General features: G+C 34.3%; 2 protein-coding genes and 1 long non-coding RNA gene across 6 annotated transcripts; 1 reads left to right on the top strand and 2 right to left on the bottom strand.

Moving 5' to 3' along the window:
- The first annotated feature begins 1,897 nt into the window (after nucleotides 1-1,897).
- LOC129953268 (uncharacterized) lies at nucleotides 1,898-4,519 on the top strand. 3 transcript variants are annotated; one of them, XR_008782474.1, is made up of 4 exons: nucleotides 1,898-3,239; nucleotides 3,325-3,750; nucleotides 3,803-3,999; nucleotides 4,058-4,519. It is a non-coding gene; the product is annotated as an uncharacterized LOC129953268 (long non-coding RNA). The 3 variants fall into 3 exon arrangements; XR_008782473.1 differs by having other exon boundaries at nucleotides 1,898-3,440; nucleotides 3,638-3,750; XR_008782472.1 differs by having other exon boundaries at nucleotides 1,898-3,750.
- Nucleotides 4,520-4,706: 187 nt separating this feature from the next.
- LOC129953267 (lamin-C) lies at nucleotides 4,707-11,268 on the bottom strand. 2 transcript variants are annotated; one of them, XM_056066270.1, is made up of 5 exons: nucleotides 11,110-11,268; nucleotides 10,567-10,988; nucleotides 7,112-7,706; nucleotides 6,375-7,043; nucleotides 4,707-5,438 (listed from the first exon to the last, which is right to left on the bottom strand). In XM_056066270.1, exons 2-5 carry the CDS (start codon nucleotides 10,962-10,964, stop codon nucleotides 5,301-5,303), a joined length of 1,800 nt encoding a protein of 599 aa, XP_055922245.1. In that variant the 5' UTR covers nucleotides 10,965-10,988; nucleotides 11,110-11,268; the 3' UTR covers nucleotides 4,707-5,300. The 2 variants fall into 2 exon arrangements, with proteins under 2 accessions (XP_055922245.1, XP_055922244.1); XM_056066269.1 differs by having other exon boundaries at nucleotides 10,567-11,268.
- Nucleotides 11,269-16,124: 4,856 nt separating this feature from the next.
- Nucleotides 16,125-22,104, bottom strand: LOC129953213 (uncharacterized). Its single transcript, XM_056066164.1, has 2 exons — nucleotides 21,900-22,104; nucleotides 16,125-21,840 (listed from the first exon to the last, which is right to left on the bottom strand). Exon 2 carries the CDS (start codon nucleotides 21,738-21,740, stop codon nucleotides 16,125-16,127), a length of 5,616 nt encoding a protein of 1,871 aa, XP_055922139.1. The 5' UTR covers nucleotides 21,741-21,840; nucleotides 21,900-22,104.
- Nucleotides 22,105-27,634: the final 5,530 nt, after the last annotated feature.

Here is a 27,634-nt window from a genome sequence, read left to right as displayed (position 1 = left end):
ATATGAACTGAATTGAAGGGTTCGTTCGTAGATTATGGTCTAACCTTGTTTAAATCTGCGAGTGCTACAGATGTCGCTATAGTTATAAAATAACTCTTTGTCAGTCAGTCAGTCTTATTTAAAAACGCTGTATAGAACCTACATAAAGTTATGTAATCTCTATAACGCCTCTAAACGCAGAAATGCTGTTTAAAAAACTTATGCAAGGTTGCATAAGGAAATTATTGTTATTATTATTCTGTAAATGTCATTTTGATTTCTCTCCGTTACTGAAATCAAAAAGAAAACAATAATGCTTTTAAAGTTTAGCTCGTTTATTAATGATTTTATTAATTTAAATCGCGTTTTACCAACTCTGGGAAGCCGTACAGTTTATAAAAAAAGGTTCAGCTTAATGAGCCTAACTTGTGGTCTGCATCAAACATTTCCGATGACAGAACTATCGGCCTGTCATCAGATAATCCAATAGAGACCAATAATCCAACATCCAGTCCATGATCCGATCATCGCAGTTTGGATTTTTCGAGCGGATCAAAATCCTGTCATCAAATTTGACGTTTGTGTCGTATGTAGTGGTGAGCATCCATTTTCCGCAGTCCAGTCCAATTGAAATTAAAATTTAATTTCGTTTAAATTGTCGTCGAGTGCGGTCATACCTACACATTTTTTACATTAAGTAAGTTAAATTAATTAAAGAAAATGTAAATATATTTAAATTCTTATATTGTTGTTGTTTACTACTACTCAAAGGCATTTTGTTCATAATTTGTTTTTATTTTATTTTATAAAAAAAACAACAACTACCGACACATAAGGTAAATCAACAAAAAAGTAAACAACAGATTAACCGTTGTGTCAAATGCATTTAAGGTTGCTCATGGCAAGACATATTTTCGAAATTTGTACCTTTTATGATTTGTTCATTGATTCAAGACGATGGAGCAGACATCCACGTTTTTAGCCACCCTACGCTTTGACAAATTTGTAAGCGAGTGGCAAGAGCATCAACTACCAAAAGCCCTTGGTCATTAAAAAACGTCTTTCTTTCCGCATTTTGTTAGCAGCTATTAGGTGCTCCTAGAAAATGCCAAAACACCTATTATAGCCTTAGCAGTTCTTCATATTTTGGTAATTGTATCGGGGTGGAAGACACACATTTTTAAATTTTGTTTTTGTTATGACAAACAGCTGATTTGATAGACAGATAAATGAAATAGATTGCTCCATTTTGGTACTTTTTTGACATAAGCATTGTATAACTAAAATGTATAGCAGAATTTTTGCAACGTTACATAGAGCCTACATAAATCCTTATGCACTGTATAACTATCCATCTGTTTAGCCGAATTCTATTAAATAAGACTGTATATGTCTATTTCCGTATAATTAAAAAACTTAGTCTCTATATCTTTTAATGAAGACTTGAAAAGGTATTTTTAAGATCTTATTCTAAAAAGTAAGCGTTCTACAATTGATCCGGATCCGCACAAAAATTTTTGTACGAATATACAAATTTGAAAACATGATTTTTTGTCGCTCCAGCATGCAAACCATGGGTTACTAAAATTAGACAGCTAAGAGATCTTATGTTTCTGCTTCAAAACTGTCTTGGCTTAGGAGAGATTACATATATTTCTATGAAACCAGGAGGACAAAATATGCAGCGTTTTTCTTATAAAAATGCTTTCGATGTAGTTTAAGTTTTGTTGCATATTGTTTCGCATTAAAATTGCATTTAAACTGAGCATGTTCAGTATTTTATGAATAAAGTGCGAAAGAGAATGGAAGAAAGAAAAAAGGAAACAGAACCAATTATTTTGACATGCGCTGATAATATTCCTTTGATGTTTCCTTTTCCGTTTCTTAGGTGTTTATCGAATTTGATTTCTTTCTTTCATTTATTTGTTAAAAGCTCAAATGAACTTATTATGACAGTACTCTCATGAGCAGAAACTTTTAGGGCGACCACATGAATCTCGTTGGCGTTGGGGTCGCTAAGTGAAGATATTCACGGGAGTGAGAGGAAAATAATATTTTCATTTACGTAAGAAGCTAGCAGATTAGTGGAGAAAGTTAATTCACGAGACAAAAGGGCAACACAAAGTTAAGTTTTTGTTTGTGTTCTTTATATGGGAAAGGGAAGTAGGAAGATGAAAGCGATAACTGCGTCAACTACTTAGCTTTTCATTGTCTCATTTACAGTATTTTTTTGTATTGCGTTTGTACACACACGTACACAAGTCTGCTTTGCGCATGAACAGTTTATTCCTATGTCTGAAAACCCTCAAATTCCATTAGAGGTGAACTCTCTCGAATTCGGTATCGGTGAATACATGTGTGTGGTGAAAAAAGGCAAAATAAGGGATTGGGCTACAAAAACAACTTGTGGAATTTTTGTGACCCGTCAAAAATGACAATTCTACAATTTCAATTTTGCAAAACAAAACAATGCCTGCGTTCAATCTCACACAGGTAGAGTATCCGCATACCTTTTTACTAGTGTTTTACGTGTAAAATAACAGCTGATCAAAAACAGCTTAGATGTCAAAAAAGGAATCTGACAGAACAGCTGATTCAACACATGGTTGAATATCATTTGAAAATTGATTTCAGCTTTTTGTAGTTGTTGGTAAACAAAAAGATACAAAATGTTAGTTGAAGTTGTATTTGAGGATGTACAAAATAGACGATGAAGAAGCAATTTGCCTCCGAATTTTAGAAGGTAAATATGATTTATTTGTTTGATCTTCAAAATTGACTTATTTTGTTCTCGTTTTTTAGAGGACCAATATATTGTTGTAATGTTGAACAGTTGGCCATTTAATATACTCTCCGAGCAATGAACATACCCCTTGGGGAATTTCGCTGAATGTCTCCAGCTGATTAAAAACTTTCTTGCTTACTCAAGATCCAAACAAAAAGCAACAGTTTTTTTCTCCAAGTTAAAAGTTCTTTTATTTTGCTGCACTTTGTGCAAGAGATCCTAATACTTTGAAATCGTTAATAAGCAACTCACTATATAGATATCAAGACTAGTTTGTTTACATTTTATTTGCTATTCTAGTCCCACCATTAAGCTAAAACTTTATCTACTGTGAACAAACCAACTCAAAATCTTACCGCAAAGCAACTTCTGCTCATTCGGAAATGAGATCAAAATTCTTCCAAACTATATCTAGGTATTGTTATAGGATAGTTTTCTGTTAAACGTTAATCGTTTAAAATCGGAGATTTCGCAAGTATATTATTAATCGTATAAAATTCTAACGAATCAGTTAAATTTTCCATTAAATGTTTTATCTTACAACAATTTTGACTTCGAAGCTTAAATGTTTCTCTGCTTTTTGTGAACAGCTGAAACCAAAATAACAGAGAGCTTCATACCTGCATTAGAGCCACACTAAAACATCAATATCACACCGAGGCTCCAATAGGAAAAAGTTAGTGCAGCCAGTCAATTATACGCCCGATGATGGACGATAAGGTTCCGAAACGCGTCGCGTTATAAATATAATATTTACAAAAAGTTGTGAAATTTATTGTTTTAAAATAAAACAAAATAATAATAATAAAAATTAATTTTCGTTTTATTTTTCATTTTCTAAATTAGCTGAAAGTTGTTTTTATTTTTTGACAGCTATCTCAATACAGCTATCCAACTCGTTCAACAAGGTATCTAAAAACCCACCTATCCAAGATATCATATCCAACACGAGATTGAACGCAGCCAATGTGTTTGGGATTTTAAAAGTAAGTTTTTTGTAAATTGTTTCGATATTTAACATAATTAGATATTTTTCAGAGCAAAAACCTTTATTATGAAGAGACTACAAGTTCACTTCAATAAGACAAAACCATCAACAAAAACACCATCAAGTCAATGATGTAAGTGGAACTTTTGCAATTCAAAAGTACACCGCTAACTACATTCGCTCAACAAGAAATATAATGCAAGGCGCTAAAAAAAAAACGACGCAACAGGGCACCGAGATCAGTTATGTAAGTACGAATCAAAACATTCATATCGTGGTCAATTCGCTTAATCTTAATTTTCTAGATGTAAATACAAGCTTTTAGCACCAAACGTCTCACTATCTCGCTGCCACTGAAGGACGACAGGTATACTTAGCTGGATGACATAGATGAGGTAGCTGCATTTTGCACAGAACTATAACTGGAATCACACAGGAGAACGTCGACACAGAAATGTCCCCACAAATTACCTAACAATGTTACAAGAGTGGCTGCGTATAGAGTTGTAAGCCTGCGACCTTTACCTGCCAAAAATGAAAAATAATAATAAATAATTGTGCATTTGTGACATGGTCCAATTGGGATTTCAAATTTACCGCGAAAAGAATGTCAACGAAAACAACTTAATAAGCCAATCTATAGATCGACTTACGAGCTCTATTCCGTTAATTTTGCAATTATAATCTGTATATATTAAACATAGTCGTGTTAGTTACCCTTTTTATAACTCTAGAAAGGAAATTAAGCAATTTGCAATTTACAAGTTAAGAAAGGTTTAAAGTTTTGGATTCCCTTAATAAATTGTTATGTATTTAGCAAGTTGCTAACTAATAAATTGTTAAAGACGTAACAATGTGCTTTTAGTGGAATGAAAGAATTGAATGCTTAATCCTATAGTCTTGTCCTAGCATCAGCCATTAAGGTGATATTTTGTTGACAAATAAGTGAAGACGTTTTTTTTAACAAACTTGATTTTTGTTTTATTACAAAGTAATTGAATTAAACTGTTTGAACACTGGAGTCGGAAGTTCCATTTTATCTATGTGTAAATGTACATGTGTAGTTTTCTAAATTTCTTATCCTATTCATATTTTTCTTAATATTTTCAAAGTGAAAAATTAAATAGTTTTGACAAATATTTTTAAATAATATATATTTTCAATAAAATAGTATTGTTGTGAAATGCAATGTGTTGCGCTTTAAGTCTCTTATTTATTTGTATTTCCATTGATAAATATGAAATTTATGTATTTTGCCAACATTTTTAAATTTACTTGCTTATTAAGTTAATAATGTCTTTAAAAAAAATATTTTACATACTACAATTTAAATACAAAATGCAATTTTTCTGTAGATTTTTAAAAGTTCGATCATCGTTCGTGGAATAAAAGTGTGTAACTGTAAGTGTTGCGGCAAGTAAATTATTCTATGATTAATTTTTGTGTCATCACTACTTATCCTGAAGATCTAAGTGCAGAAAACATGTTATTTATTGCCGTGTTATCCTAATATTCTTAATTTAAAACACGATCAAGCCAAATTTCTCTCTAGAACAGCATTGAGAAAAGACTACGTACTCCTGTCGATGTCGAGGATGATCCTAAAGTAAAACCGCTACCAGTTGTCCTATGGCGTGATGCATGGCTCGAAACATTTGATTTGACGCGTTCATAAGCAGCAACATCCTAAAAAGAATAAAATAGAATATTATGATTAGAATAGTAATAATTGTATTCCTAATTTGTATCCCCAATAATAGCATGCCTTAATATACCTTGTTTAAACGATATATTAGAAATAAAATCAGATGAATTTAATTGAAAGCATTTTTTCTATTCTCGGGTATATTCATTTTCGAAAGAAGATGAAACTGTTATGTTAGGTATATATCAAAACAAATACTGATTTTCAAAACTTAATTAGTATTTTTTTTTTTTGTAAAATAATGATTATTTTTGTATGAATGCATAATTTGTGATAAACTTTGATTGCAAAACATTTTCGTATTTCAATGAAACAGAATAAAATTATAAAATACATACAAGTTCGAAAATAGCTAGGTTTTTTAACAACAATCTACGTCTGCCTGTTACGTAAACTATAATGTGAACAAATTTTCTCAGGGGTTTTCCTAAGTTTGTTCTGCATGATGGTTAACTCTTCTGCATTTACATGTATTCTATCTTTTTTACTATTTTCTTCAACTTTAATTTCAGATAGTGACGATGTTTTATTTGACTTCGTTTCAGTTTGCTGCAAGTAACAATATTTTATAACAATATTTTATTAAAGCAAATCAAATGATACATTCCGTTTAAACAAAATTTATGTACTATAAATAATTAGTAAAAAGTAATTAACCAGCTATTGGACCTGTTGCCTAATGAAATCTGCTTCAATAATCAATTGTTTTTAATTAGCTTTATTTTCGACACGACGAATATTCAATAAAACGACTTTTATATTAATTTGATAGTACAAAATCCAGGAAACAATTTTCAACCGATAACATATTGTTTTAAACTTAAACGAGTAACGTGCCTAAATTCAAGATTAGTGGGAACCGACAAATATATACTTACGATATTCTTAATAAAAATTATAGTTATAATCATACTTACGTCTCTATCTGAATTTGTTAGGATAGTCTTCATGGAATCACTAGTAGGCCATTTTTTCTTCATTTGAATATTAGTTGGTGGTTCATGGCTTCCAGTGTCCACAGACCAAATGGTAAGGGTTGCTCCACTATCAATTTTGGTTCCTCGGGCAAATTTGTAGGAAAGTTCATTATCACCAGCCAAACGAACCAACTGCCATCCAGTCAAGTTAACCTCTTCTCCGCCTTTGTTTTGAAGTTTAATGAAACGGCCTTCACTGTCAGCTTCCAAAATTTGAATATCGCCCTTGGATGTAGCATTTACTGAGTATTCGGAAAGACTACGGTCCTCAGATTCGTCGACTACGGTGCGACGACGCTTAACGCCAGCCGATAACTGGCCGCTGGGCGTAGCACTAAGACGACTTGAACGAACTGTTGAAGAAGCTGAGGTTGTGGCAGTGCCACCTGGGGAAATATTCAGACGACTCTCTTCGCCTCGGAGAAGTTTGTCATAAGCAGCTATTTCCAAGTCGAGTGATACTTTTATATCCATGAGGTCTTGATATTCTTGAAGTTGCTGGGCCATTTCTTCACGCATTCGATTGAGTTCAGCTTCAAGAAGTGAAGCTTCTTGATTGTGACGAGCACGTTCGTGATCGAATAGTTTTTCCATATCACGAAGACGACCCTGTTAAAATTTAAATTAAGTGTTTTATAGTTTTTAATTAGAACATCCAAAAAATAACTTTCACTTACATTAAGGGTAGCGTTCTGGGATTCCAATTCGCCAATGCGAGAATTCAAAGAATCAATCTTTGTTCGGCTGATACGAAGCTCTTCGGACATTTGTGAAGCTGCATTAGCATTGCGATTTGCAGCGCTTTGCAAATTCTTAGCTTTATTATCATACAATAGAACAATGTCATTCCTATTGGCCTGCATCTGCTGTTCATACTGGACACGAAGCTCTTGCAAAGATTGTTGCAATTTAGCTTCATATTGCTGTGATAGACGGCCATCAATCTCACTGATTTCTACTTGACGCCGACTGCGCGTCTCTGTTAATTCTTGCGAATGAATTTGATCTTTGAAGGATAGTTCTTCCCGCAGAGATTGATTGCAATTTTCAAGGTCTACACGAGCAAGAGTTTCCTGTTCAAGCTGTTTGCGCAAATCTTCCAGCAATGCCCGCAGCCTTTCGTTCTCCTTCAGTAATTCCTTAGCTTCGTCTTGGGCCTTTTTGCGATCAGCATTGGCATTGTTAAATTTATTAGTTAATTCAGTGCACCGAGATTCATAAACGCGAGCACTATTCTCAGCAACATTAAGATCTTTTGTCTTTTTGTCAAGTCTGCATATAGAAAAAAAAACAACTACGAGTTAAGTTCTTATTTCTTACGATAACGATAAAAACAAATATTTAAGATTTTTAACAACTACTCCTGTGTAAATTTCCGCAATTTGTCAAAAAAGTTACAATATTTTGCATATGATAAAATAATTTGATTTCAAAAACAATTTTCGTCGACGAAATTTTTAGTCAAAAATTAATTCTTAAAGCCTAGTACATACTTCCTCGTGAAGTGAACGTTCGCCAGTGGAGAAAGTGAACTTTTGACATTGCTCACTGGTACACACTTGTGAGTACACGTTGTGAACATTTGAAACCAAATGTCCAAGCTTCACCAACAGTTCCCGTACATTTTGCACGTGAATTGCCCGTGAACGAAAACTCTCCACTTTGTTCTCCACTCAGCTTCACGAGCACGTTCACGGGTGAACCAAAAACCGAAATTTGTATGGGTTCACGAGATGGTTCACAAGTATGTAATAGGCTTAACAATTTTAGTAGCTTTTCTTTTAAATTAAAAAATACAGATTGGATTTTTCTAAGAAAATTTATCATTTTGAAGTCAATACCTTAAAATATTGACGAGATATCGAGAATCGAACATCAATTTTTACGGGTAAATTTTTTGTAGATCGTAATTGTTATGAAAAAACTGATAGTTGGATTTTTACAAAAATCGTATGTATTATATTATAATACTTTCTACAAGATTAAATTAGTTTATTTTTTGAAAAAATATTTAACCCGAAAATAATGTTTTTTTTTTGTAAATAAATCTGCTTGTTTGATGTTTCCCAAAGAATGTGGAAAACTATATTGTTTATAAGATGAAATTAGTTTGAAGGTCTTTAAATTTTACCAACAATTAGTAATTTTTTGTATGTTTTTATTTTTCGATAACGATTCGATTTTTTCAAAATGTTGCCAGATGTCAAAAACGTTATTTTTTTCAAAATTATTCAATTATTTGTATCGTTACCTGCATAACAACATTTATTTGAAGTCGATAGCTCTACTACTTCTTCAGATATGGACGACGAAAAAAGCTTCCCGAAAGTACGGACATAGGAACGTATACGTGCACACGCACGCATAAACATCCCTCTTAAATCTTTTATTTGGATTTTAGGGACCTTGAAACGTCGAGAAATGCCAAAATTTTAAATTTGACAAATCAGACTGATTACAACAACTTCCTTTGGGAAGTTAATAAAATAAGACATTTTTTTTCGAATCCAAAACTTGACCTTATAATATGTAGGTACATACGTACATACTTGTGCCTGCACATGCTCGTCAAAGAATGACATCATTCTTAAATTTGAAGACTAATGAGCGCACAGCACGATATACTTTCGCAACATTAGCCGAGAATAAATTAGACATTCTCCCTAAATAAAAAAGGTGAGCTCATCACATATAGGAAACTAGATTTTTAGGGCTAAATAGTAAAATATATAATAAGTTGATTTTAGGGGGAAACAAAACTATGTCGTCATGAATTGGATTGCTTTCTAGGTCATACTTATGTATTTATTTGGCTCAACTTTAATTTATAACAGCACGAATTTTCACGCGCGGTTTTATTTTTATTTAATACATATGAGCAAAGAAATAATAATTATCGATATTTTAGGGCAAGGAAAAATGTATTTGTATTTTATATTAATTTTCAAAATTATTTTTTTGTTCATATAAAACACGCGCAAAAATGGTTTATTTAGATATTTCGAACCTGTTTTTTGTTTGAGTAATGCCATAGTTGTTGTTTTTTTTGGGATTTTATTGATTCAGAATTTATCTTTAAATTATTCATACATTTTAAGAAAGTTTCATTACTTTTTGAATGAAAAAAATGTATGTCTTCTAGTATTCAAATGCAAAAAAGATTGCCTATAGAACCAAACCTCGTGCCATAAATCCTTAAGTTTACAGTGAGTCAAAAAAAAGTAGGCTTAAATGCAAAAAAAGAAAATATATTCTGTATTACTTAACCGGTATTTCCTAAACTTAATATTTTAAACCTGTTCTACTATTTATTCTTTATTTGTAAATTATTTTTCCCCAATTTAAGATAGTTTATTGTAGAAAATGCCTAATGCCGGCGACTATGTAGGACAAGTTCGCTTATATAATATTCACTATGTTTTATATTTGAACATTTTATACCAAGCATTTTCTAATGGACCAGTTGCTGTTTAACGGTTTTTATATCATTATTCTTATGAATCCCATTTAGTAACGGTAGTCGGCTGCTATACTTTTTTAAAACTTTTGCCAACTATCCTTTAGTCATCCATCAAAAATCTAAGCAAAATTTCTAAAACATTCGCACAGTGAATAGTGCTTTGAGTTTGGAAGTGACGTCATTTAACAAATAAATCCATAAATATCTTTGAACAAATTGTAATGAAGATGTGAAATATGCTTGTGAATTTAAATAAAATACAAACAACAACAATAATATAGCATCACGTCATTCATTGGAATATAAAAAAGTAAAGAGTATCTTTTTCTTATAAAAGAATGGAAACAAAACAAGAAGTCTGATACTTGGCTAAAACTGTTTATGTTGGTTGGTAGGCAGGTATATGACTGTTGGCTAACTAAGCTGAACTTGTTTAAGGAAATGATGTCATTAAAGCTAAGGTGCCTCAAAATATAAAAAGAGAAAATCTATAAGATTAATACAATCACAATACCTACAAGGAAAAACTATTGAATTCGGTACTAGGGGTATATACATTTATTTTTTCAAAATCTGACTACAATTTTTGGAGTGCTGATTTATAAATTTGAGAATTAGAGGCTCTACACAATAATGCTTGAGTGGTAATTTAAAACAAACTGCTGAACATACCTGATCTTAAGTTCATCATTCTCGTCCCAAAGACGTTTGTTTTCAATTTCTAATTTAGCCTTATCACGAGCTGTTTCATCTAATAGTTTTCGTGCTGCTGACAATTCATGCTCATACATAGCCTTAATGTTTGAAACTTCTCGAGTGACAGTTTCACGCGCTGTATGCACTTCCACGGTCAGTCGAGAATTTTCGTTTTCCAAATTTCGAACTCGATCGATATAACACGCCAGGCGATCATTGAGATTCTGAAGTTCGGCCTTTTCCTGAAGGCGGCTGGTGCGTGTTGGACTTCTTGGACTTGACGACCTATTTGCACTACCACTGCTATTAAGGGTCGGAGTTGGGGTGCTGGTTCGCGACACCCTTCTTGCTGTTACACGTTTTGCAGTAGACATTATTTGATATTTTTTAGTTTAACACTATTTATAAATAAATACAAAAATACTCAATAGTATTTTACAAATATAAAATAAACACAATAAACACTGTTTGTTTTATTTTTTTTTTGAATTTTAATCAAGCGGAGCAAACACAACCTACCGACTTGTGATCAAATTTTAATCTGAATTTGTCGTTAGCTTATACGTTATACCAAATGGATTTTATTAAACTCTTCTATATACAGTTACAACAATTAAATTAATATTTTGAGAAGAGGCAACCAATATAAACTTTATTTCCAAGAGAACACTACGACGACTTCTCGTGTTGTAGCCAATAGCAATATACAATATAATACAAACGCTCTATCAAAAAGAGTAGATAGCGTTTACGAGTGTAGCTAAACAATTCAAATAGCTTTGAATTCATACAATAGCAGAATACACCTAGGAATGCCTAGATTACTATTTAAAAATAAAAAAATATACTACTTGAATGTTTTGCGCTTAAGGAATACACCCTATCAAATTTTCGTTCTTGTTTTTCTACTTCAGCAAAACTAGAGGTTCCCTTGGACAAAATTCCTAAACAGCTGAATTCTGATGAAGATAGCTTCATTTGTACGCCCTTTATACAATTCGTATTTGCGAACTTAGTAGATTTTTCGAAATAAGGCCATTCTTGTATACCTATAGCTGGATTACGAAAAAGGACAGAATAGAGGAAAGACTATGTACAAAATATGTAAGTTTAGAGTTTTGAGAAATAAGACCAAGTTGCTTTTACGGTGAGTTATGTTAGGGGGCATGCCATCCCCTGCAACCCCTCCTGATTGGGAACATTATATGATTAGGGGTAGGTGTGAGATTGAGTGTAGCAAAGTTTCATTGCATTAATGACAAACCACACCGTTGAAAGTAAAATAAAACCAATTTGACTTGATTTCACTTTATTTAAGTGTAATAAGACCAACTGTTGAAAATTGGCTTTATCACACTTAACAAAAGCGAAATAAGGCTAGTTCTTGAAATTTGGCCTTATTTGACTTGTTTTATTTCACAGCACCGATTTAACAAAATCTATAGTTCTAAAAAAAAACAAAATAATGACGTAAACAAATATTTTGTCCAACTTTCATACAGTACCCTACAAATATAAACTTGAGAGATGAAACGATGAATGGAAAAAGCTTAGCAAAGTGTGGATTTTTAAACTATTACTATAATGGATTAGCCAAATACATCGCATCGGTCGGTGGGACGTACATACCTGGTGGAGAGGAGATGTTGTATTGTATCCACAATAGATGTTTGGAGACATACATAGTTGTTTTTGCTGTTAGAACAAGACTAGTTCCTAAATTTATTAGCCGCTGACATCATATTACCAAAACATGAACTCGTATGCTTTTCAAGGTTCTCTTAACAATCATTGTGAGCTTTTGTATTTTTTGATTGCGGCATATACAAACTGTATGGCATGTTTTGCTTTCGTAAAAAAATGTTTAACTCGAGATTTTAATCAAACATGATGGTAGAGATGTCGAAAAAAGTGGGTCCCCGATTCCGTCTGTTTGTCTGCCTCTATGTCTGGCCTGGCCCCTAAAGCTTAAAGCATTGAGCCGATTGACTTCAAATTTAGAAATCAAGGTTTTGAGCCGATTGGCGTGAGGCGTTTTTGTAATTTTGTTAACACTAAAAATGACATTAGTTCCATACAAATTTCTGGGTCAAAAAAAATCAAAACCAAATCGAAAGATTTTTTTTTAATTTTCGGAAAAAAATGTTTTCTTAGTTTAGCTTCTTACATACAAATATTTTTGTATTGCTCCAAATGGTACCCGCCACAAAACCGTTATTTTGTTTTCTCAAGAACTAACCAACCCATTTCAATGACTTTTTGTCTGATGATGATTATCAAAAATGTCATTGTTTTTATTTTTTAATTTTAAAAATACATCATTTTTTTCGAAATTCTATATCTTAAAAATGGGTCATTATTTTTTAATGGAATTGCAATGTAAGATGAATATTAATAAGCACTAAATAACTCCATACCAACACAAATTGAAAAATTGTATATATATATTTAGAAAATAAATATACAACAATACCGCTCTAACGATTTTTAAAAACAAATTTTGAAGAATTAAGAATTTTTTGAATTTTTATTAAAAATGTCATTGTTTTTATTTTTTAATTTTAAAAATATATAATTTTTTTTTTCGAAATTCTATGTTTTAAAAATGGCCATTATTTTTTAATGGAATTGAAATGTAAGATGAATATTAATAAGCTCTAAATTGTATATTTATAAAATAAATATACAAAAATACCGCTCTAACGATTTTAAAAACAAATTTTGAAGAATTAAGAATTTTTTGAGAAATCAAATGGCGTTTATATTTTTTTTTTTTTTAATCTTAAAATACAGGAAATATTTTTAAACTCTTTGGATACATGAGCAAGTTCGTACGACCCAGTCGTGGATTTTATTTAAATTAAGAATCTTTGTACCTTTATATTAAACAAGTTTTGATTTGAAATGAAACATTGAAATTGCCTATTGAGACTTTTACTAAATTTTTTGTAATTTTGATTTACAGAGTTCGTTCAAAAGTGATATCACATTTTATTTTATGTTCGGAAGGTGATGTAATAATTTTTAAAAGTCTTCAAGGTATTCCCACACACAGGGATGATTTACATAATATACTAATTGTCGGTTTATTCAAACTAAAGTAAATTAATAAATCAACGAAGTTGTATATGAGCAATTATAAGACCATGAGTTTAGAAAAATTATTAAATGTTTTGAAATACCGAATTTTTTTTGAAGGGTTTTCTATTTATGCATTTCGTTTTTCGCGCACTACCCGCGATACATAATTCTGGTAATTCTTAATGGTAATGTAGTTTTAATACTTTCGGTTTGAGTGGGATAAAAAATAATGTAAGTTTATAGAACGTTGTTATTATTGTATGCACACTTCAAAGGGGTTATTGCTTCTCTTAACAAGTTTGAACGTTAAGGAAATATGAAAGGATTTAAGAGGGGATACTGGTGCAGGTCGGACTTAAAGTTTTGAATATCAAAAAAGGAGGGATAAGCAGAATTCGCAAAGTATTCCACATTGTGCGCTCAGTCAAGGGGTTAAGAAAACCCTTATAATGATTAGACACACTGCGAGCAATTGGGAAATGAGAATATGATTAGAAAGAAGATACGGATGCCCATTTGTTTTGAATGTCTTCACATTGCAATGTCCGGTATAACATAGAGCATTTATCAAATGCGCCAAAAACGCTCTATATGAAGATATAAATCCAGGGCCAGATTTAGAGGTCCAGAGGCCTAAGGGCAATAAAGGAGCGAAGGCCCCCTCAAATAAAAACAAATTATGTGTCGCAACAGTCCATGAAGAACCAGGGCCTAGTGACTTACGACTCTCAACCATTTCTGTGTGCGAGTAATGTTGTCAGAGATGGAAGGGACCTACAGTTTATATGCGGAATCCGAACGGATAATTTGAGAAAGCACTTTTCATGACAAGAATTTCTCTTAGAGGATTTGTCAATTCCTCGGAAGAAGCAGTACTCGTGAAAAAAGTTAGGTGGCATAGGCAGGGATTGAACCCAAAACCCCTTGCATGACAGTCCAACGCGCTAACCATCACTCTACGGGTACTAGGTTGAGTCCCCCCCCGGCCCCGAATTATTTTAAGTAAAACATTTTTTTCACCCGAGTTTTTCTATAAATAAATTATTGTAAAACCAAGTAGATTAATTTATTATCAAACAAACACATATAAATATAAACGGAAAAAAGAATTATCTGAAATTAAATTTTAGGGTTAACGTACGGAACCTTTCTAGCTTTTTTCGCCCAAAAATCGTTGATGATGTCGTTGAAATCCAGTTTTCACAGTAATTCACTTTCAATGCTCAGCTTCGATAGACGGTTTTGTCCCATCGTGGTTCAAAGCCTATTTTTTATAATTTTCATTTTGAAAATGAGCGCTCTCTAGTGCAATTTGTTACTATCAAAGTCAAATACATTCTCGATGCAATTTCAAGGTTTGGAAATGTAGCTCTGAAGTTGTGATTTTCAAGAATTTGGTAGTAAAAAAATTCCGGCGATTGATCTGTTCCATAGTCCTTTTCCTTTTTGTATGAGTCAATCAAAGACACAAATTGAACGAAGTCATTACCATGACTAGGCTCTAAATCATCCGGATACACTTTCACCGATGCCTCTGCTGCAACATGCAAATTTTCAGCAACCATCTTCTCGATGTGATTCAGGAATCCAAATCTCGAACGTATAGCTTCATAGGCATGCAATCTTTCAGTAAGAGAAACGCATAGCTGGTCAATCACTCGTATGAATACATGGTGTGGTTGTCACCGGTTGTGGTGTAATTAATTAAAAATGAAAAATAAAACGAAGATTTAAATTTTATTAATATTATTTGTTTTGTTGTGAAATTTATTGTTTAAAAAAAAAAAACAAATAATATTAATAAAATTTAAATCTTCGTTTTATTTTTCATTTTTAATTAATTAACTTGTATGAAGGCGGATACTTTGTATTTTTCCTTGGGTGACAGATTAACGTCTTGTGCTTTCCTGTAATAGGGTTCAATCTCACATTTCCTGTTCTGGTGCGTTATTGTGCATATTCATCAATATGCGATATTTTGTTGGCTACTTTCTCGTATTTATCAAAATCATTTCGTTTGGATTCCACGAATGATTTCAATGATATTAGTGCACCGATTCAAGAATCATTTTCGGGTCTTGCAGCATCTTGTTCGTAGCGATGATTCGCTCTAAGAGATTGTTCCAAAAATGTTGCAAACAAAGTGGTTTCGAGAACACTCATCTTCTGTAGAAGGTGCGTTGCTTCATTCCTCACGATGTCTTACAAATTTCATGTATAATTTATTGTGTCCTACTTACATAGGTATTTTTCAAAAAAAAAAAGAATTAATCTCGTCGCTCGTCAACTTTTTCTCTTCTCGATAATTTTCAGTCAAAAGAAAATGACAGACAAAATGGTGGAATTATCTTTGGACTTTTCTTTAAATATGTGCTGCCACAGAACGGACAATACGAGAAACAGCATAATTATTTTTTTAAAGCTGAATTGGAACTATATGTGGGAATTTTACTTTACAAATCTGGCGAGATGACATCCCGGGCCCCGTCTGACCCTGTATCCGAAGACTCGATATCCAGAACAGCGAGCATTCCGACTGACCTCTTTGGCAAAACAGTCCCATTTTCAACACGCACGTCCGCTACTCTAACTACTCCGTCAAGTCCAGGATAAACTTTCGTTACTCTACCCATTCTCCAAGCCGCTCTTACCTCTCCCGGATTGATTACCAAAACAATGCTGTCGACTTTCACCGGCTTTGTAACCTTATGCCACTTCGAACGCCTTGTTATTTCTGGTAGGTATTCGGTGTACCATCGCCTAGTGAATTCTTTCATAAGATGTTGTGCTCTTCTGCTATACAATCGGCTCCATTTATCACTATCAGAAAAAACTCCTGGTGCGGTGACGTCTCTGTCACTATCGCCGAAAAGAATTGAGTTAGGGGTGAGTGGCTTAGGATCTTCTGGGTCAACGGGTAAGTGGGTGAGTGGTCGTCTGTTGATCTGGCTCTGTGCTTCCAACAGACTATTTACAAGAACGTCTTCTCGAGGTGTTACACCTCTCAGTATAAATTCAGTACTGGATTTGATTGATTTTATAAGTCTCTCCCAAGCACCGCCCATCCAGGGAGAATAAGCTGGAATAAACTGCCAAACTATACCCTCGTATTTCGCGCAGTACTCACCGAGCCCTTTTTCCATCTCCTTGCAGTCCTTTTCGAGGCAGTTTCGTGTTCCAACGAAGTTGAGTCCATTATCACTATAAATGAACTTTGTGACAACTCTGTTGATTAGAAAGCGACGCAGGCCCATAATACACTGGTCCATACTAAGGTCATTCAGAACTTCGATATGTACTGCTCTAAAGCTCAAGCATGTGAATATCATGCCATATCGCTTGACGGTGCCTCTTCCATACTTGACATACATGGGACCAAAGCAGTCGACTCCTACGTGAGTAAACGGCCTTAAGTCAAAGGCTAGGCGACTCTCCGGGAGTTGCCCCATTAGTGGCATAGCTGGTTTTGCCTTTAGTCGCCGGCACATATAACATTTCGATTGCACACGCGCTACTGCAACACGGATGCTGATAATCCAAGCCCGCTCTCTTATGTCAATTATGGTCGTCTCCGTTCCTCTGTGAAAATTAGCTTCATGGTAATGCATGATTAAAATCTCAACCAGTGGATGGATCTTGGGCAATATTGCTGGGTTACGAGCAGCATACGAAAGTTTTGCATTTTGGGCTCTTGAGCTTAATCGCAATGTACCTTCATCGTCAATGAAGGGAGATAAGCTCGACAAACAACTGGTAGGCGCAACACTTTGCTTTCGTCTCAGACAGGACACCTCATCAGGAAAGGCTTCTTGTTGTATTTTTCTAAATACCCAATCCTGAGCACGTAGAATTTCTGAAGGCGTTACAAATGGCTCTCTCTCAATAGGCTGCTTTCTTAACAAATCTCTGAACCGCAAGATAAATGCCAGAACTCTTATTGCCGAAAACCACCTAGCTTGAAACCTTGCCTTTAACTCATCATAAACTTTGAACGATATCGGTTCTCTGTGGATATGTATTGGAAATATAGAAAAGTCAACATCGCTTACCTTGTCGGTGGAGCTTCCAATCTTTCCTGCCGTAATAGGCCATTTATCTCGAGGACACATCAAAAAGCTCGGACCAGTAAACCACCTTGATTTTCTAATATCGGTGTCTTCTGGAATTTCTCTTAACCTGGTTCCGTCATCGGCAACGTTATCGGATGACCTCACATAAAACCATTGAGCTGGATTCGATACATCTAAAATCTCGCCGATGCGAACTGCCACAAAACTGGGGAACTTGAAACTCGAGGAACAAATCCAGGAAAGCACCGTCTTAGAGTCTGATAAGAACATAACTTCGTATGGCTTGATCGAGTGTGAATTCTTGACGGTCTCCGCAATACGAGTACCAAGCACTGCAGCTTGTAACTCCAAACGAGGTACAGAGAGTTTCTTCACAGGAGCCACTTTCGACTTCGCCATAACCAATGCCACCTCCACCACACCACTTCTCTCAAAACGCCAATAACAAACCGCAGAAAACGCCTGCTCTGAAGCATCAACAAACACTATTAAACTTATACTGGAAGAGTCAGGAGCCCCAGATGCATACAAGCGTGGAATTTGAATGCACTCGATTCTCCTTAGGTCTCTTACAAATTCCAGCCACTGGATTTTCAACTGCTCGGAAATCGGCTCGTCCCAATCAAATCCCTCACGCCAAATTTCTTGTAAGATGACTCGACCTTTGATAATGAAGCAGGAGATCAAACCAAGTGGATCGAAAATTCTCATGATGGTCCGTAAGACTTCACGTTTTGACACCACGACTGCTCCGTCCGACATCTTCTTCAAACATTCTTCATCGTTTAACTTGTAAATTAATTCATCCGAAGAGGGATGCCAAACCATTCCAAGAATTTTCGTCACGTAACTTTCGCATTCATTTGGATCTATGCTTACAAGATTAGCCTTAATATTTGTCTCTGGAATTTGATTTAAAAAAGCTCTACTATTTGATTGAAAACCGACCAGGTCGAAATTCATAGCTTTGCAAATTCTTATGGCATCTTTGCTTACGGCTACTGCCTCTTCAAGTGTGTTATGACTATTGAAATAGTCATCGACGTAAGTACGGTTGACCAATCCATCAACAGCCTCTGGGCACTGGGTTTTGTAGAGATTGGCGTGGTGATTCTTCACGAATTGTGCACAAAAAGGGGAACACCGGGGCCCGAACATCATCACCTGCATAACGAAAACTGTTGGTTGACGGGTGGAATCACAATCTCTCCAAAGGAATCGCTGACACTGTTGATCGGCTTCACGTATTCGGATGCGATGAAACATCTCTTTGACGTCTGCATTAACAGCGAATTTTTTCTCTCTAAATTTAAAGAGTCCAGCATGCAGAGGAACAAGGTTATCTGGACCTTTTAACAGCCGTGAATTTAGAGAAGTGCCATCTACCTTCGCAGCAAAATCTGCTACGACCCTCGGTTTTGGCGGACACTTATTCTTATTTATAATGATAAATATTGGAACATACCATATTCGCTTCCACTTCTGCATTAGCTCTTCTCTCGTCGCTATTCTAGCGTAGCCCTTCATCACTAGGTCTTCTATGTATTTGATCATCCAGTCTTTCAGGTCTGGGTCCTTCAATAAAGTTTTCTCAAACTTCACAAGTCGCCTTTCAGCCATAGCGTAACTGTCTGGAAGCTTCGCTTCATTACTATCCCAAAGAAGCCCGATTTCATATTGTTCATCAACTCGATGAAGCGTCTGTTCCATAATTTCCAATGCTCGTTTATCGGACTTGCTCACAAAAACACCACTTGGTGGTTTAACTCCAAACTCTTCGGTTGAGAAATGTTTCTTAACAAGATCGTGCAACTCTTCATCTTCCTTGAATATTCCATGGAAATATGAAATTGACGCTACTTTAGGAGAGTTCAGGCAAGACACACTTGATTGCAGCCCAGTTGTTCCAAACACAACCCAACCTAGAGGTGTCTTTATAGCTCTTGGTTCATCGTCTTTTCCTGACCTCTGCCGACTTCCAGACAGAAGCCTAGCTTGGTCTAAACCCAAAAGGATTTTTGGCTTAGCATTATCCAGCTCAATTAAAGGCAAATCTCTAAGATGAGAAAAATATTTCTGTAATTTGCTGACATTAACGGTCTGGCTAGGAAGTTCTAAACCATTAACTGTGTATATATCCTTGAGTGTAAATCGTTTGGCCTTACTTACAGCCGAGACGCTCAAAGTTGTTCGCATTGATTGCTCTGTTCTTGAAACACCCTTAGTCCATTGCAGCACTAGAGATTCAGGCTCGCCTTTCAGATTCAAGAATTCATAAACTTCTCGTTCAATCATCGTGATCGAGGATCCATCATCTAAAAAGGCATATGTGTCCAAATAACTGTTGTTGTTTCCGTACAATCGAATGGGAACAACCTTGAACATCACTGGTGCCTTAACTCCAAGATGTGACGAGTGAATCTGTGCGGGTGGAGCGAACGCAGGAGCAGATGAATTTAAAGATGATCTTGGAGTAGTCAGATGCAAAAGTGGGTGATGGTGCTTTAAACAGCCTTCAATTCCACAAAACTTCCTTTGCGAACACCTATTCCACTTGTGCGGGACTGGATCTAGGCATCTGAAACAAATAGCCTTGTTTTTGGCAAACTCAAACCTCTCGTCTACTTTCATTGCCTTGAAAGCGTCACATTCACTCATCACATGCACAGATTTCCCACACTTGACACAAGCACTTGTGTTGGATACTGACTGGTGAGTTAAAACTCTTTTTGACGCAGCTGCACTGACTGCCTTCTCTCTGCCTAGTGGCTTCGAATACTTTGACAACTCTGGAGGTAAGTCAAACAACTTATCAGATATAAACACTGCAAAATTCTCTAAATTTGCATCAGGATTCTTTATTCTTCGTTTCTGCCAATCATGATATAACGACGGGCACAATCTTCCAGCCAATTCTGTGAGAACATAATTGTTATTAAGTTCTTTACCCAGATCCATGGAGTTGATATCACTAACGAAACCATTTAATGCTACGGCCCATTGACGCAGCTTCATATCGCTTCCAGAACTTAACACCGGCAATTTGAGAAGGTTTGTAGTAAGATTGTGCACAAGTACATCAGACCTGCCATAGATTGCTCTTAATGTAGCCATAATCGCATCTGCATCAGTCGAGTAACGCAACCGATCGCTCACAAGGTTATGAGCTTCACCAACCAGCGCCTTTCTAAGACGAGCTACGTTCTCTCTACTATTGTATCTTCCCTCTTCAGTGGTAGACTTGTACACTGATTCAAAATAAGGCCACTCCTTGTGATCGTGACCCGAAAACGACGGTAACTCTTGCACCTGATTGCGAGTGAGAATTGTTAATAGGTTTGACATATCCGATTGCTGGCATAAACTCGTATCGAAACTTCTTGGTTCAAGATGATCTTCAGCCTTATGAGGAATTGAATGAGCGTGAGACGAATTTTCCAAAATTTGCTTATGCTTGCTACCAATCTGACGAACCGCTTCAAGTCTATCGTTGGCAAGTTTTGTCAACTTAACAGGCCTAGCATTATCTTGACCAGGCGGCTCCTTTGTTGCAGTATGCAATTTGGTTTTAAGCGCATTCATCTCAGCTTTTAGTAATTCGATTTCGTTCTCTTTCTGATCGACAGTTGACTGAGCTAACTTGGCTGCCTCAATCAGAACATCGATAGCATCCGATAAATCATCAGAGTTTTCATCTCTGGCAGCAACTTGTAAATCATCAGAGTTTTCATCTCTGGCAGCAACTTGTAAATCATCAGAGTTTTCATCTCTGGCAGCAACTTGTTTGCTTTTATCCCCTTCCTTATCTAGATTTTTGGCAACATCCTCGCATTCAATTGTGCGACAGTACCACGGAGTTGCAGTATCGTACAAGGAAGGTTCAAATTTAGCGCAGTTGTAATGCCACCACCGAGCACAATTTTCGCACGCAACCATTTCTTCATCGTCCGGCAAATTGCAGCCTTCGGCGACGCAGCTATGCACAATTTCATCAGGCATCACTATTAAATAAAATTATGTTGACCTTCGACGACTTACATAGGTTAAATTCCCAAATAAAATTCTTGCATCAATTATGCAAAAAATAGGATTTTATTTACTATAAAATAAATAAGATTAATTACAAATTTCATGTATAATTTATTGTGTCCTACTTACATAGGTATTTTTCAAAAAAAAAAGAATTAATCTCGTCGCTCGTCAACTTTTTCTCTTCTCGATAATTTTCAGTCAAAAGAAAATGACAGACAAAATGGTGGAATTATCTTTGGACTTTTCTTTAAATATGTGCTGCCACAGAACGGACAATACGAGAAACAGCATAATTATTTTTTTAAAGCTGAATTGGAACTATATGTGGGAATTTTACTTTACAAATCTGGCGAGATGACACCTCGTTATTGGAAGATAATATGCTGGTTAGAGCTTCTTCGATTTCCGAATAGCCATTGATTAAGGCTTTCGTAGCTTCAGCTCGACAAGGCCAAAAAGTGTCGCTGAGCTTTTTAAGCCATCAAGCGTTTGGGTTACTCCTTCAAGATGGGTAGTGAATTGGAAGTGCTTCTTCTCTCTTCCCATTTGAGAGTTTGATATTTCACTGATTGCCTGATTGGAGTGAACAAATATAGATCAATGATTTCTGTTATTTAAGATTAATAAAATTAAATAATCATGTATGTACAAAGTACTGTAAGCTGTAGGTAAAGATAAAAGAGCAGAAACAAAAATTTATATGAAAGGAAAAGATGTTTACTAGTTGGAATTTGAAACAAAAAATTTCCGAAGTCTCTATTGTGGGGGCCGCCAGTTTGTATTCATTCCGGCCCTGTATAAATCCTTCGTATATATCACCCTCCAAAACACATTTGTTTACATTGTATTTGTAATGTGAACGAATTCAACGAGAAAAATTGATGTGTTTTCACGCATACTCGTACATTGATGATTTCCGGTTTAGTTTGTAGGCAAACAAATATGGATACCGAGGGCTTTGGAAAATGATACATACGAAGGATTTATATCTTCACATGAGTGTTTTGACATGTTTTCACGTCAGAAATCGGCTGGTAATTTTATGCATCCATTTTCATTTGTAGTAACTTTTCCGTCGCATATATATAACAGTTGTTTTGACAATGTTTCAGCGGATGGATCTTGAAGCATTTAAACACGCATATTTACTTTAAGGAAGTGTTTGTCTGAAATCAAGTGAAAAAAGTAACAGAGTGCCGCCAAATAGTCTGTCGTTTTTTTTTATATCTATCAATGTCCTGTTCAAGGTCTCAAGCGAATGTTTGTTTGCCATAGTACATTCATCCCAGATGATAATTTTACACTGTTTCAGCACTGTGGCCATGGATGATTGTTTTTTGTATTGCACACCGCGTCTGGGTTATTTTTAATATTTAGTGGCAATTTAAATATTGAAAGAGCTATTTTGCCTCCATCCAATAAAGTTGCCGCAACGCCAGAAGATACCATTATTTGATAGTATTTAAGCAAGAAATGCTTTGCCAGTTCCACCTGGTGCATCCAAAAACAAGAATCTAGCTTGTCCTGCCGAAACTGCGAGCATGATGTGGTCATAAATTGTTCTTCATTCATTAGTTGGACATTGCGAAACAATCGCTGCCATTTCTACAGTATTGTATTGTAGTTCACGATTCAATTCAGTGTCTATTAAAAAAGATGCATTTTGATTTGTTGAATGCATACCGAAATGCCTGAGTGGTAAGCTGGCAATGATAACGCAAAGATCCTCAATAGCAATCAATGAATGCTTCATTGTACATAGCGTCACTGAATACTATCGTAAGATTGTTGTACCATGTACGATATTGATGCAATCAAACCATAACACTTAGGAATATAAAAAATAGATAAAAACCTATTCTCAGATCTACGGAATGTATGTACAAGGCAAAATTTCATTGAAATTCGTTAGGCCGTTTTGGAGGAGTATGGCAACAGTATGGTGACAGGAGAATTTTATATATTAGATATAATTGTTCAATACTCCCCCTTCAACCGCATTATTATTAACAATTTTGTATTCCAATTTCTTTCTATAGCTTATAAGTTTGAAGTTCTTAATATTGAAAACAGAAAATGTCAAGGTACTCGTAGATGATCAACTTTTTTTAATTTATTTATCTAGACCTTTTTTATGTTGTAAGAATTAAATTTAGTAATAAAATCATCAAAAATAAATAAAATGCACGACTGGGTTTCCCAAGAGTCTGTTTTAAAATATTTCCTATATTTTAAGATTTAAAAAATGTACCTGACATTTTTTTTAAATAATTAAATGATTTCTCAAAAATGATGTTTCAAAATTTGTATTTGAAAATTATAAGAGCGTTTTTTTTTTTAATGTGGTTGTTATATAAACATATATTTTTTAGATTTTAGTTTTAAAATAAAATACGTTTTATTTTTCAATTTGAGAAAATTTAAAAATAAAACAAAGATTTTGTGGGGGTCGTTCTGGAACAATAGAAACATATTTTTTTATTGAAAAAAGCCAAATTAAGTTAAAATATTTTAGGGAAAATTAAAAAAAAATCGATCGGTTCGTTTTTGAGCAAATATGAGGACACGAGCACGGAATCGATGGACCCACTTTTTTCGACTTCTCTATCAACGCAATGTCATATTTGTCTCGAGTTCGAAATTTGTACTAATGCAATACTTATAGTTTCTATCACGGCCGTCGAGAGGAATACCGGGCCCGGAACGGAAAAATCTCGGGCCACCCATATTTACCATTTTTTTTAAAGTTCATGCCTACAACAAATACGAATAGCATGAAATTGGTTGAAATTAACGGAAATAATATTTTTTTGTTTGCAAAGTGAACTGAAAAAAAGTGTTAATCATCAAATCAATATTAAATATTAACAAAAATGTACACCAATAATAATCAGGGGCAAGCTGTGATTTATAGATTGGTTACATGCAAACAGTGGTCCGATTAAGGAAACATGAATGATTTTAAATTTTCGGGCCCCTAAAAATGAGTGGAAATTGGTATGTTGATGATGAAAATAGAGTATATTTCTCATTGCTTTCAATTTTACGAGCCCCTAGAAAATCCCGGGCCCGGAGGGTTTACCTCCCTTCCCTCCCGTCTTGAAGGGGCTGCACATATGTCACAGTAAAATACTTATCTAACCTTGCAAAATATCTACGTGAAATCGTAGTTTTTACTTGTGACATATAGGACCACATATTTGATATCGTTTTAAATGCATCGGATCTGGCTAGAATTTACAAGAATTTTATTCTGAGTTTAATTCTCATATTTGGGCTCATGCCCCAATAACGTATCTCTGAAACAGAATTGAAAAGAGAGCTCTAAAAATTAGAGAATATCGTTCTTTTACTGAGACATCTCCTAGTCTTGCTACACCGAAAGTTTTCATGCCTAATATTGTCTTATCGTATATTTTTGTATTATTATATTCCACTAATTACAATGCTGACATTTAGACACAATTTATGTAACAAAAAAAATAATCACTCTACATCAAATGTATTTGCGAGCGAAGTTTTGTTTGTCAAAGTGTACCTAAGTAAAATGTTTAAATTTGCAGGTTCAGGCAACATAAGGGACTTCATTTGCAGTCAACTTCATTCTTTGAACGTAACTTTTGCCCAAAGCAAATAGTTAGTTCTTCAAGTGTCATGAATTTCAAATTCAGAACTTTACTTCACAAACCTTTACTTTAAAATCATAGTACAAAAAGTACAAAACAAATTATTGTCTACAAAACACTCCTCAGGCAAACTACACGTCCTTCACGATTTTTATTTTTTTTCTACTGTAAGTAAATATTTCGTATTTCTTTTCCAAATTGTCAAGTAAACCTTTAACACAAAATATTAATGTAGCTGTGCAGAAAATAAATAAATTATAGAGTAATAAAGTTCAGCTTTCAGTTGAGTGAAAAAAATGATCAACTGTCATTTTGATAGAAGTAGACTTGACTTAAAAGTTAGGGAGATTTTTCTTGACTAACTTTCCAGTCAACTTTCCATTAAAGTTGCCTTAATTAGAGGGTAATTTTTTGGCAGCTGGGCAATCAGATACTAGAAACTTGCCTTACTTTAAAGTCCATGATGTCGTCTGAACCTGCCCAATTATGTATAGGCAATTTGAATTTGAAAGTTTTTCATTCATTCATTTTCAATGTTTGTGTTTTATTATTGTGTTTTAGTAACTAAAAGGACTGTTCACAAGCAAAATGTAAAGGATTTACACAGTGATTTACGAACTATTGTACTTATTTTATTCCTTATTTATGAAAATTATTCCAGAAACTGAATTAATTGATATTTTATATTATGATTTAATTTCTTGTAATTATGTTATTCATTATGTTTTGTGAAAATACATTTTTAATGTATGCATTCAACATCATCATTATCATCATTTCTAATATTATCTCTTGTTCTTTTAGCTGTGTTTAAATAATGGTCGTTGTCAGTTGAATGTTTTTCCAATTCTTCCAAAAATATGTCTTCAATAGGTTCAGGTAATGGGACTCTGAGCTTTAAGCAGATGTTGTGAAGTGCACAACAAACGTTCATAATTTGTGCGAATAATGCAATTCTCTGGCCGACAAAAGACATCGGAACCTACCGTCAAGAGACCAAAAACCCGTTCGATTATTGACCTTGAAATCGAATGCTTTTCATTGAATTTACAGCCCTATTATGGCTATCAACTATCAATTATTTGATAACTGATAACTTCTATCAATTTATTTTGTATTATGAGTATCAAATGATAATTTTTTATTGTGAATACTAATCAATATACGATTGTGAATAGGTTTTGTTTGGAGTTTGACGTTTGTCATTTGTGTTGAGTTCTTGTGTTTTAGTCTATAAATAATTTCGGTGGAATAATGTAAGTTGTTTTAATTAATAATATTTTGTTTATTAAGAAGTAGAATAGTTATCAACAGTTGATGGTACATGCCTATTTATCAACGAAGAATTTGTGGCTGATAGAAAATTTGATGGATATCACAATTTTTGACAGCCGTAATACCAAGTTTAATTTGCTTATTTTAATTCATGAATTTATAATTTGTCCAGTGGGTTTGAAGCATCTCGTAATACTTTTTATTTTAGCTTGCACGATAAACCTTCGTTCCTCAGTACAATAGCCTTTAAACAACAATTCTAGTGAAGGCATTTCGTTCTTCAATTTGTATATTCAATAAAAACTACAAAAAAACTCTTATAAATCGTATTAAAATTGCAATTCTTTACCATTTACGATTATTTGATACATTTGTCAACGAAGATTTTGTAGCTGATAGAGTATTTGATGAGTATCAATATGTTTGATCTTTTAATTCAATATTTATCAAAAATATTGATAATTGATCACCATAATACCGATTCATTAATTTTGTTGATAATTATCTACTTTTATCAAATATCGTGTTGATATTTGATAACCATAATAGGGCTGTTAGATTCAATAGAACCTTCAGCTGCAGTTCTATATGGTATGATAATCCAAGGCTCCAAGGGATATCCGTAGTAGAATCGAGTTACATAGTAGGGCGCCAGGTTTTCCATGCATCATGATTTTTTTTTTAATTACGTGTTTTCTCTAGAAAAAATATATCTTAAGACTGGGCCAAAGAAATCAAATTAAACAGTAAAAAAAATAAGGCTTCCTTTTTTTCTAAAAATAAAGACCGGAACCAAGTTTGTATATTATTTAGGTTAAACAGTGCATATACCGTAAAAGTGGGCCAGGGTACACAAAAGCAACCGTTTCCTTAAATTCTGACTCAAAATTGGTAATATGACTTTATTGTTAAGAAGAATTTCTTATATAAAATACTCACAACAAAAACTTAAATAAAAAT

This window comes from Eupeodes corollae, chromosome X (genome assembly GCF_945859685.1).
Source record: "Eupeodes corollae chromosome X, idEupCoro1.1, whole genome shotgun sequence".
Lineage (NCBI taxonomy): Eukaryota > Metazoa > Arthropoda > Insecta > Diptera > Syrphidae > Eupeodes > Eupeodes corollae.
The sequence above is the reverse complement of the archived record's forward strand: the minus strand, read 5'-3'. Positions and strand labels throughout refer to the sequence as shown.

Coding starts and splice junctions, on each gene's coding strand:
- LOC129953267 (XM_056066269.1), bottom strand. CDS start 10,964: ATGTCTACTGCAAAACGTGTAACAGCAAGAAGGGTGTCGCGAACCAGC. Junction 7,707..10,566: donor AATGATGAACTTAAGATCAG/GTATGTTCAGCA, acceptor TTCTATATGCAG/ACTTGACAAAAAGACAAAAG. Junction 7,044..7,111: donor CCCAGAACGCTACCCTTAAT/GTAAGTGAAAGT, acceptor AAATTTTAACAG/GGTCGTCTTCGTGATATGGA.
- LOC129953213 (XM_056066164.1), bottom strand. CDS start 21,740: ATGCCTGATGAAATTGTGCATAGCTGCGTCGCCGAAGGCTGCAATTTG.